Source organism: Merops nubicus, unplaced genomic scaffold (assembly GCF_000691845.1).
Source record: "Merops nubicus isolate BGI_N331 unplaced genomic scaffold, ASM69184v1 scaffold37270, whole genome shotgun sequence".
In the NCBI taxonomy this organism is placed as follows: Eukaryota; Metazoa; Chordata; class Aves; order Coraciiformes; family Meropidae; genus Merops; species Merops nubicus.
The window spans coordinates 2,661-15,056 of record NW_008584188.1 but is presented as its reverse complement, the minus strand read 5'-3'; the positions used below and the strand labels follow the sequence as shown (position 1 = coordinate 15,056).

The window sequence follows — 12,396 nt, the reverse complement described above, 5'->3', positions numbered from 1 at the left end:
TATATATATATATATGTACACTAGAGTAGAAGAGAGATGACTGCGGTAGGATACAGTAACAGTCCACGAAATGCTGAACAATAAAGAAAACTTATGTTCTCCTCACACAGCAACACAGTGACATCTAAGCAAAATTAATAAGCAAGAGGCTAAAAAGCGAATAATAAACCATTTAACAAAGTGCAGTCAAACTATGCAAACTCGCTGCCAAAAAGACAGACTGCAAAAGATGAAAATCATGGACAGGGTCAAAAAAATGAGAGAAGCGTGTGAAGGACAGAATCATGTGCAGTTACTGGACACGCACACCTCTATAGGGCCCTGGTTCAGACAGTCCCTAAACCAGAACGTGCCAGAGGCTGACCAGACAGACTGGGGAACAGGTCACATTATTGGACATGTTTCTGCACAACCTGCTCTAGCTGAACATGCTACATTGTGCACCAGCGCAATCCTTGGGACTGACCTGGCTGCAGGTTCTCCCCTTTTACAGTCTCTCTATAGTCCCATAAAGGCAGCAGCTACCACAGCAGTCTGTCTAGATTCCAGCCTTGCCTATGGGATCTAGGAAACTGGCACTCAAGGGCTCCCAGAACAGGTGTGGGGAAGGGTTATATCCCCGCTCCCTGGCAGCAAGAATTGCTGCCACAGAACACAAGGGAACACTTACCAAGGATTCTTTTCCTCCAGGAGATCAGGCACAACATTTACCAAGGCAATATACAGAAACCCTCCAGATGTGAAAGGGAGGATCCAGGCTACTGTTTCCCCTGCACAAAGACAGAAAGCTTTTGCTATTACTGACACAAAGGCACAGGAGAGAACAGAGAAGGGAAAAAGCATACACACAGAGGGACGACAGGGCCCCTCGCTCCTGTTCCCACAGTGGTGCCAGGGAGCCTCACCTGCTCCCTTCGGTGACTGAGCACACATTGCAAAGCAGGCTCCTAGAATCCCCCCAAGAGCAGTGGAAAGCTGCATCTTGGCTGCACTCCAGCGGTCAAAGCCAGCCCGAAGTAGGATTGCAAAGTCTCCAACCTAAATGAACCAAGAGCTGACAGTTAACAAATATGTCTGTTCTGTAACAAAGGCCACCTGCAAGAAGACCAGCACTTAAAGACCATTCCTAGTCTTCCGTGTTGCCAGTCTCCCAGAGGGAGAAGCTTTCAAAGGGAAAAGAAAATGTTAACGAGAGCCAGTCCTCCTCTCAGTAGATGAAGCACCCTTGTCATCCCTCATGATCACAGGATACAAAGCTCCCTCACCTCGTGTGGAATTTCGTGCAGGAGAATGGCCATTGTGGTTAGAAAACCAACCTGCAGCAGAGGAGAGAAGGTGATTAGGAAACAGTCCCCCAGCTCTGAGAGATGAGACTTTAATCAGCATGTCAAGGCCCCTTTCTCCATGTTAAGACTTGTGACTCAGAGCTTAGAACTATTCAACAAAGGGAGAGGTGAGCTAACCCTTCCCCTAAAGCCAGTACAAATGACTGCTGTGTCCCCAGACTGGAGAAGCCCTGCATTAGAGGGTCAGGATAGGGTTGCTTTTTACTGCAGTCTCCATTTTCTCACAAACTTCCAGATAATAGGAGGGAACTCCTTGTATCTTTGGAGTTTTTTGCACATTGCATCACACTTGAAAACAGGCTTCTCCTGTTAGGCACACAGCTGCTGACAGAAACCTTACCTTTCTGCTAACCAGAAAGCTGGCTGCTACCGCCAGGCCATGTGTAAAGTTGTCAATGGTGTTGGCCAGGAGATTGAGGTATCCACTAATCTGCAAAGAAAAGGAAGAGCCTCCGATAAAGGAAGAGATATAACATGATAAAAGAAACCACATGGCTTAGACACAAGTTGTACAGAGTCACAGTCAGATGAGAAAGGTCAGGGCACGGCACTTCTGGTGAAGACCTTGAACTATGTCAGCACTAAAGTACAAATTAAATATCATGTTCTATTTTAGAGTAAACTAAGTCCTAGGGTAGGCAAGTATTGTCTCAGATTAGGATAATATGCAAAGGACAAAGCGCTCTAGAAACACTAAATGGGAAAGGAAGAAGAATGCCAAAAGGCAAGGATACAGCTGATTGTAAACCGAACCAATTTTAGGTAAGACTGACTAATTTACACAGGCAACTGGATTCAAAATATGACCCAACTGTCTTCAATATCCAATTGTTAAATATCTCCTCTACAAAAGCGGGCAAGAGAAATTCAACAGAATAAATGCTGCTGAAGTAGCTTTTTACAACTAACCATCAAACATTGCAGTAAAAAAGCTTGTGACTATGGGTTTGCTTTCCCTGAACAAAGAAACAGAAGAGTCGATAGAGTGATGACAGTCACCAAAAAAACACCTACTAGAAGGCTGGACAGCATGTTTATGAATTTGCATATAAACATATTTCTTCAAATTATAAGCATAAAGCAACTTTCTTCCTCAGAAGTCCATCTCCACGTTAGACTTACCTATCATACCAGCTATGGTCATCTACAGACAAATTCTGAGTATTTGACCTTAAGTGGTTTATAGGGGCACCACCTGAGCATTTTTGCTCACAGGTTTTGTGGGTTTGTTTTGTTTTTTCCACCACATTTAACACAAACTATGGGGGGGGGGGTGTCCTGAGACACTGCAGTTCACTCGACAGCGCTGCACTTAAAATTATTATCAGACATCAGGCTGTCTCTGCATGGTAAGAAGTAAGCTGGTATACACTAACTCCAGGTACAGGGCAGCATCCAGTGTTGGAGAGACCGCCTAGGAACTGTGAGGTGTTACCCCCTTACTCCACCATGGCATCAGATGCCAAAGTTCAGCTGGAAACACACAACTGCAGACAGGTTTCACAAGCCCTTTTTGGCTTTCTGTTCCTCCCTATTTCTTCTATCAAGCTCTGCTTAGGGCACTTTTTCTTTCTGCCATCTGTAAGATACAGAGCTCAGGTAAGCTTTCTGTCCAATCTCTCTCTCAGGACATTTTTATAGGCTCCAAACTCTTAAAAGTACATGGATAATTTAATATGAAAATGAAGAATTAAGCAAAGTCTAAATACAGATGCCATTTAAGTAATAACCTAGGTGACATCTCCACAACAGATGCAGAAATTCCCTGCATGTTTTTATAAGATGGGGAACACAAAGGGATCCACTCAGGCAGCAGACCCATGAACACAGCAGTTCTACTTCTCATTCCTCATTTTCAGTCAGTTATGACTGTCAAAAATTTCTCCTTTTCATGTTGCAATTTAATGCGATTGCATTTTTCCCACAGGCTAGTAATAATTATTCACATAAATTTTAAACAAGAATGCTTTCCCATACCACCATATAAGGGAAAAAAAAAAAAGACTTCATAATTAAAGCATTATGACTACTTGTTGTCAATGGCATGGGCAAAAAGCTGTCACTGAAAGAAGCGAAGCCTTGCTGTGATCCGAAATAAATTGGGTTGATTTGACAGTTATGAGCCCCTGACATTTACATCCTGCGAATTCCTAATAGGATGTTCTCCTTGAGCATAAAGAGCACAACCAGATGAGGTGTTTATGGTTCGTGCTTCAGAATTAATGTTACCGTGCAGTAAAACATACTTCCACAAATCAGCAAGCAGCACATGTGCTACAGGGAGAAAGAAAGAATAAGCAAGGAATAAGTACTTCACAATGTTTACACTTGTTGAGGAAATAAAGGCTGCTATGAGGGACAGAACTGATCTACGTTTGGGTACAAAGGATGCCTCCCACTCGCAGTCTGCAAGCTAGGACAAATTACTACAGAAGCAGCTAAAGAGCAGAAGTTCTAATATATAGAGACAAAAGATGACCGATTCCAGTTTACTCATCATTAAGCCCCAAAGGGCAACTTGGTTTAAGTAGTATCTTTCTGGTTTTGTTTTCTGAAAAAAAGGGAGTTGCTGAGAGAATAGAACCAAAGCAGCCTAGCCTGCTAGAGCCATCTCTCTTTTCTTTGCAGGGGCCTCCGTGGCTCACTTCCCCTGGCAGCATCCCCCTGCCCAGGCGCCAGGCCCACCCACTGCTCTGCCAGCCAGGGCACCCGCCAGGCGGCGCGCCGCTCCCCGCTCTGCCACAGGGCGCTCGCTGGCATTCCTCCTCAGTCGCCAGGCCCATTTTTATGGGACTTGCAGAAATCTGATTACCTGCAAGACTTCTATCCCCCCCTGAACTCAAGAAAAAGGCCCTTGAACTCGAGATGAGTTATTGAAAATGGAGGGCAGAACAGATGGACAGATGGAATGACTGCTTATGTCATCGCCTAAGGAAACGGGCTAACAATGAAGGAGTATCTTGGTAATTTTGGTCCTTCCCTCCCGCTAGAAACACTAATAAAATATTCAGATCGTCTGCCCAGAAGGTAGAAAGTTAAAAATACACGTGGTAACTCTTTAGTTTCTATTTCGTGCCTATTGGCAACAGTCTATAAGACTGAACAGATGTATTAACATTTTAAAGCTCAAAGGGCTCTCCGTGGTTCTACCTAACAGCTGAAAAAATCTCACTTTCTGGACGAAGCCCACTGGTTCTTAACCTATAGTGTACTTTGCAGAAAGCAACTGAAATCACAGCTTAAAGCCTACAAGTGACAAAGAATCTACTGCGTCTCTAAGGTACGTTGGTCCACTGGCAAGTTACCCTCAGTTACAGAGTTGTCTTTGATTTCTCATCTGCTACTGTTCGGCACAGCTTTAACTACTCAAATTTAGTCGTACCTCTGACATGGCTATTTGTATACTTGAAGCCACCCCTGATCTGTCACACCTATAGAGCTAAAGACTCCTCTGAGTCTTTAAAACCACTTCTTATGACGTACTGCAAACCAAAAATAATTATTTCAGCTGTTGCCTGACCCCTTCAAAAACTACCAGTGGGTCATTCTGGATATTGTGCATAACGCTACTGGAAACAGTCAGATAGCTGTTTCATTACTGCTTCACAGAAAGAGGAACACTTAACTCTTCTCTTACATACGGATTCCTACTCACTTGTCCTCCTGGCTGTAGCACCATAACGGAACAATGTGGTTGACCAATTTCCTGCTGTGAGTCTCATACCTTTTCCCAAGGCAATGACTTCCTAGAAACTGTCTCTATCTTGTAAATATGATCTGCATTCTTTCTTAATCTATTCCTTCATATTTGCATGTAGTAAAACATGTGAAACATAGGCTCTTTAGATGAAGTCACTCAGTTTAACTGATACCAGTGATCTCATGCAATTACAACATGCCATTTAAGTAACTCAGTACGTGCAAGTGTGAAGATATACTGTGCAGATAAATAATCACTTGTAAAAATCATAAACCACCAGTGAACAGATCTGAGAGAGAAGGCTGCATTAATCCAGTGCTTCTTGATAAAATAGAACAACTGCTTTTTAATACAGCTAATATTAGCTAAGTTGCTTTAATGCAGTACCAAGTTTTATTAACACATACAGAGAAAATTCTGTAATGTATGTTTGTCAACATCATTACCTTCACTGATCTTATAACCAAGTAAAAGGCAGGGGAAAAAATGTCTGGCTGGTAAGAATTTATCTTCCACAAGATCCTATCAATTAGCATTAATTACATTATTATTTTTTCCACTAGGACCAGGCCCTGAGCAATTGTGTCCCCCATCAGTATTTCATTGCTACTTGAAATGAGTGGTAGACTAAATATCCTTTGAGGCCATAGTTTCTTCTGTAAACCTTTCCAGAACGATGGCACAATGTTTCCTAACCCAGTAATACTGGTTTCTTCACCACTGTCACCTCCAGAAACACAGCACAGCACCCTGCAGTCTGTGCAGCATTCACAGAGATGACACGAGTGTGACAGACCCAGAGAACACCCAACGACCTCAGGAGATGTTTCACATTGCATAGGAAGTACTGTTAGGTTGCAGTGAAACATTTAAAATAGACTGAAGAGTCTCTGACCACACAGTCAGGTTTGGGCTAGACCACACAATTATGCTTCCTGTTCATCGTTACTCTCCCACAGTCTTGCACGTTTTTATGGGCTTTCCAACTCAAATTATAGGTCCTCCTTTGCCACAGCAGTCACTTACTGCCTTGCTTCTAATGGTCACCTGGACAAGGGTTTCTGCAGTGCAAAAACATTAGCTTAAAACCGAAAGCAAAGCCAGTCTAAAAGTTAGCCACTGCACATAGTAGTGCTCTGTTTCCCTCCTCCACTTCCAGTCCTAAGAGCTTGCTGGTTTCTCTTACCTCAGCACTACAGGCTGCCTGTCTAAATGCCAAGCTGATTGAAGACTCAAGTTAGAAGGAAAAAAAAAAAAAGAAGAAAAACCCAAAAAGCCATTTCTTTCCCTGTTTAGCTCGCCGTGGGGTCAGATGAAGTCCAGTGCAATGGAAGTGTCTGGAAATAGGGGTTTGGAGGCAGAAGTGGACAAGAAACCCTGTTTTTTTTTTTTTTTTTTTTTTTCAGCAAATAAACTGCTTATCTGAGAAACTGAACTTCCATGTTTAGAGTGGATAACTGTCACCATCACAACACTTCCAGAAGGTGCCTTAAAAGGAAATATGCCACTCACAACTGGTATAATGCAGGCACTTGAGAACAGAGGAATCATGGCACAAAAAGTTCATCAAATAAAGATAAAATGGCTGTAAGACGTAGAGTAACAAAATGTGGAAGTACTGTCCTTCGGCCTTAGGATTCAACCAAAACACACATCATTAGACCTACGCCTTCACAACAACAACTTTGCCTCTTCTGCATACGCTGCTGTGCAAATTTGCTCCAAGTCCACCACTTCTTCCCCGCTGTGACCTGGACAGACACTTTGACAGAGCAAAATCAAGCACAAATTGCTCAAATCCTGCGTTCGCTACTCAGGCACAGTTCTTTCCACAGACAACTCATCCTCCTGACTTAATTTTAAAATGTGTGCCCAAAAACTCTAAGATTGGAGGGTTTTCGCCCAATGACCAGGCCCAACAAAAATGATACAGCCAGCAGGAAGATGAACCAATACACAGACTGTATTGTAAGCAAAAAGGACATTCCGTGAATGATCACTGGGGGTACAAACAAGTCAATCAGCTGGTACATAATTGACGCCACCCCCAACGATCCCACAAAAGACATGACTTGTCCCACAACAGGTGGTACAAACAGAGACCCGAGGTTTTCCATAGTTGGCATGGGAAACAGCCAGACCAGCAAGTTAAACACATAAGAAAAAGGTGCCCACATGGCGACTCTCACCCGATCAGCCCGTGTTCACAAAGGTCTAAACAGACTGGGCCCAGCTCCAGGGAGAGTCAGGAGGTCTGCCATGAACCAGGAAGCTCTGTGGAGTGCACTCCACAGACAGACTCTCCTGATTCCCTGCCAGTGGTCCCACCTTTTATCCCCCAGCAGACACCTGACCTTTGTCAACTCACTGCGGGACCCCTGGGGCTCATTTCCCTTCTGGCTCTCCCTGCAGGGCCGGCCCCACCCTGGGGGGAGCTGAAAGGCAAACTCAGCACCTCTGTATGAAGGACTGTGGGAATCACCCACATGCCAACCTTAATTCGGGGCTCAGGGTTCAAACCCCAGCATTTCAGAAGGTCAGTTTGTGGGTCTCTTACCTTGATTCTGTTGTCTCTGGGACAAGCCTGGAGGGAGGAGCCATTACAGTGAGTTGAACCTGTTCCTGCTCCTTGGGACTGGCCCGCCACCTTTGGCAGGGGGTAGCCACTGCCGTTGGAAATCCTTCCAGCTGGTGCTTTGGAATCACAGTCCTGAATCAGGGGAAAAAAACTTGTCACTGCCTTTTTGACAGTGATGAATGAGCATGAATCAGGGTCAGGAATCACATCTTTATGGGATTATTCTTAATCCCTTTGTCCTTACAAAGCAAATCAGCAGCTTGGGTACCCTGATCTAATAACCATAACTGCCAGAAACGAGACAGATGTCAGAGAGCACAGTGACGTGCACTGAGAGACTCCAAGAACAAAGGCTTCCCCAGTCACCAAGAGAAGGAAAGTAGACAGAAAAAAGAGGAACTTGAGTCACAGCCTGTTGGTATGAGCCAGGTAAATGAGCCCCTGTAAATGTAGGGACTGAGCCTGGCTCTCCTCAGTGTGTCAGAATAGCAAAGTCTGGAGAGTTATTCTATAGCTGGGATTGTCAGCTACTGAACAACAAGATGTTCATCTTGGACTTCAGTCTCTCTGTAAGTAAGGAGATTAAGTACCTTTCAGACTTTCAGGTCTCATGTTGAGTCCAAGTAACACCCAATTGCTCTTACATGGTGTGTGACCTGCAGTTTCACCTCTCAGAAGTTGTGACACAGAAAGGACTGAACAGTCTATAGGAGCTGTGTAGATGCCTGAGGATTAGCTGCTCTTGTCTGTCTTGTAATTACCTTCTCGTCCCTTGGTCTACATTCGCATCTGGGCGACTCTCCTCTGAGCCATTACTTCGTATTACCTGGTCCACCATAAACCCATCCTACCACACAGCCCAACAAACACCTTGTCCAGGACACACTCAAGTCACAATGGCTCAGTGGAACGTGCATTGGCAAGCTGTCATCCCTCAAGGCTTACTTGAGCAGAAGAAGTCTCCTCTGCAGAGCACTCCAGCTCCCAGGCTCCATAAAAGGGGAGGTCTCTTTTACACATACCACATCAAGAACAAAAACAGCCCAGAGGTGAGAAATCTCAGCTACAACCACAAAACTGAAGCCGCAGATGAAACACATTTTTCTAGAGCCCCATATCAAAGTAGCAAAAAGCTCCCACAGACCATGGGCAAGCTTACTCACAGCTCCAGGATCGTTTGCTGAGCCTGTCAGATAGGGCAGATGAGATGTTTAGTACCCTGTTCCAAAAACAATGGCACTCCTTCCCCTCTGGCTGCTAACTTACCACAGCAGGGCACTCCTCTTCTTCCTCTAGGAAGATCTTCTCTAATACCAGAAAGGTCAGGAAACCAGTGATCACCCAGAGACCCAGAAGCTTCTGCTGCTGAAAGCTCTGTGCTTCACCTGAGGCACAGGAGAGAAATCCTCATGTCACTAACAAGTACACAGTGTTACCTGCATGTGAACCCACCCCACCCCAGACACCTGAACAGCAATTCCAATGGCAAAACACCAAGAAAGCTACCATGGAAACATCTCCTGTTAGAAATAAGGAGCCGACACCTCTCAGCAAATTAGTTTAACTGGCTCATTTTTCAACTAACAGAGATCCTCATCTCAGGACACTTGGGAGAGCCCACAGGCCTTTTGTTTCAATAGTGCAACCCAGAATATTTCCCCACAACACTAGGAATTTCTGTGGGCTCCAGAGGCAAGTCAAGATGACATCCACAAAATCCTGCAGCTCTATCTTCTGAGCAGCAAGCCCTGACACGAAATCTGTCATGAGTGGAGCTACAGACTCACCTTCCCCTTTCTGCCACACCTGGGCAAGTTATTAAGCCCAGAGCTACAAACTTTCTTTTAAATTACAGCCAAGCTTGTGAGATAATCACCCGTTCAACCTGACTGCAGACATGGAGATTGCATTGCAGTGGAAGAACAGAACAGCTGTGTAATGGGGCTTACATGGGTCAAGGAAACCTTTATGCTTCGGCAAAGCCTGGCAGAAGCAAACAAGCCAGAGTCACTTGGGAATCCCTGTGGAAAGGGGAAAAAAAGGACAGCAGGTTCTGCTAGCAGTGCTAGAGCTGTGAGGAAGAAGAGGGCCCAGCAGATACAAAAACCCAGGTCAAAAGTGGAAAGAAGCCAGGGAAACCCAGGGCATCCTTTCCTCCCATTCTCACATTTTCAGCAAGAAAATGATTTCTTGGTTTCTCAACAGGTGGGATGCAGCAGCACTTGCCTGCCACACTGTCAGCTTGCTGAAGCAGAGAGGTACAATCAGTGCACGCTTCAACAGCTCTGGCTGTCTGAAGGGCAAACGAGACAGACCGATACCACAAGCTCTCTCCCAGCCCAAGCAGTGCTGAGCTCCTGGGCAAACGCAGGCTCCTCTCACTTGCTTTTCCTTTCTCTCCCCCTGCTCCCCCCCATCCCCATCTTAGTCAGGGCTCTATGGACTATCTTCCATGATTTCTTCTTTAGCAAAGATTGAGAGGGCAACACTTTTGGGGTCCTGCAGATCAAAGTGCCCAGCAGAGGGGCTCATGTTAGGCCCAAGAAAGAGGCTCTGGGAGCAACACTGTTCCAGGGACAGATTTACACACAAGATGCATCTCATGGGGCCGAAACCTCAGCTGAGATGGCTATACACATATTCCTGGACCAGACCACACACACAGTCATAACTTCCCACCACATTAAGGAAGCGTTCTCATTCTCTACAGAAAAGAGAAAGGAAAATTAACAGATTGACAGACTCTGAGGCAACACAGGAAAAGCTGATGGGACAAAAAAAAAAAAAAAAAAAAAAAAAATCTACTGAAAGTTCCTAAATGTGAAGAACCCTTGGCCAGCTCAAGAAGCCTCCAATCACAAAATCTTTGGAGGACTGCAGAGTACAAAGATGAAGTATTACACGATTGTATGTGTTTGTTGGTCTCATATTCTTCCCTAGACATTTGCTTTTACACACTGTGTGAAACCTAACACCAGCCTTGACTAGTTTTGGGTCTCACCTAGCCTGGCTGGTCTAGTGTTTTCAAGATGGAATGGATTTAAAAACTGTAGCACGGACTGCTTCTAAGCACACAAGGCTTTCATACCTGTTGTTGCACTGCATGTGTAGGCCCAGGCTTCAGGAAGCAGATGCAGAAACACATTTCCCAGTAGCCCACCAATTGCAAAACTCAACAACTGCTTCAAACGGTGTGATCCAGCTGAAAAAAAAAAAAAAAAACAAGCAAAAACTGATCACCAACTCAGCCATGAGCCAAAACATCTCGAGCTGAGACTTCGCATAAAGAGACCTAAACTGGAAACATCTGCAAAGCAAGCTTTTGAAGGAGAGAGCACAAATAAATAGCTGGAGTGCAGGAAAAAGCCGTTGCACCACTTGGCTGGGACAGCAGGGTGTGGGGAGGGTCCTGGACAAAGCAGGGGACAAAACAAACAATACTCTTTGTACAAGCTCCACCCAGGGCTTGCATTTGTCCAGGGACTCCCTACCAAATTGGCAGGTATAGACTAAAGCAGCAGAAACAGACTGTCTAGCTTAGAGGACAGTACTTCTGTGACAAGGTGCTCTTCATCGCTGTGGTGCTCCGTCACAACGCAGGACTTTTGGCTTCAGAAAAGTGACTGCAGGCAGCAGGCTTACCTTCCGAGCGCAGAGCAGCGCCCGTCTCAAACGGGATCACCAGCAAGGGGAAGACCCCACTCAGCCCCACCATAAACGAACCGACGAGGGAACAGATCCAGGCATCCAGCCGCTCGCTGCTGAACAGGCTTCCCCAGGACTCTGCTTCCTTCTCACAGAGCGGGCCAGAACTGGCAGCAACATGACTCCTTGGGAGCTGCTGAGCTTCACAGGTCACGATCAGAAACAGGGAGAGTGTCCCATCAAGCAGAAGCTTTTGTTTTGTCATCGCTAAGTGGTCTCAGCCGGGCTGGCCGATCTCTGAAAAGGGCAGGGAGAACAGTTCTGAGACGGGGGCTGCGACTCCCTCCCACCATCTCAGAGGAAATGCCTCCATCACACCAGCTTCTCCCTCTGCATCTTAGGACAGGTACGTATCCCCGTGAGGAACATCTGAAACTTTTCCTCATTTCAATACAGCACTGAAGGACACAGAGGCTGTTTATCACCAAGTGTATGAAACTGCATGAGACACCTTGTGAAAGCACCTGGCTTCCAGCATGTCCCTTCAAGTGGGCTGGACAAGGACCTCAAATATCCTTGTTCTTGCCCTTCAGTGTTCCAAGGCTCCAGAGAAAGTAATTGACCTTAAGTTTTCTCAGAAGACAGGCAGCGTAACAGAGGTCTGTAAAATCAGGAGTGCTGTGCATGTGGTGAACAGGGGTAGATCAGTCACCGTCTCTCCAGAGGCTGAGTGCTAATAACAGCCACCACACGAAGCCAGTGAGGGCCTGCTTCAAGGCAAAACAAACCAACCTGACTCTTCACCAGCACGTAACTCATGTGGTAGTACTTCTCCAAAAATGGTGGAAAATTTTACAAGAATTCAACAAAAGACAGGACAAGTACTGGAAAGACAAATCTATTGATTGTTCATGGTTAGACAGCTCACTTGCGACTCAGGAAATCCCCTTATCTCGAAGGAGCCATAGGCTGGAGGAGTAGCTGGAAAACAGCATATATACTTGTCCTATTTTTATTCTTTCCTGGAAGGATCGTAGGTTACATAGTCTCTTAGTCAAAATCAGCACTACTGCTACTAAGATCTCTTCAGTCACCAGAAAACTGGAGAGCAGCAGGCATGTTAGGTG

General features: G+C 45.4%; 1 protein-coding gene across 1 annotated transcript; it reads right to left on the bottom strand.

The window, feature by feature from the left end:
• Positions 1-666: 666 nt before the first annotated feature.
• Positions 667-11,612, bottom strand: LOC103775911 (zinc transporter ZIP13). Its single transcript, XM_008943388.1, has 8 exons — positions 11,267-11,612; positions 10,713-10,826; positions 8,891-9,009; positions 7,604-7,756; positions 1,687-1,776; positions 1,266-1,316; positions 906-1,038; positions 667-770 (listed from the first exon to the last, which is right to left on the bottom strand). The coding sequence occupies exons 1-8, from the start codon at positions 11,532-11,534 to the stop codon at positions 667-669; spliced, it is 1,032 nt and encodes a 343-aa protein (XP_008941636.1). The 5' UTR covers positions 11,535-11,612.
• Between the last annotated feature and the right edge of the window lie 784 nt (positions 11,613-12,396).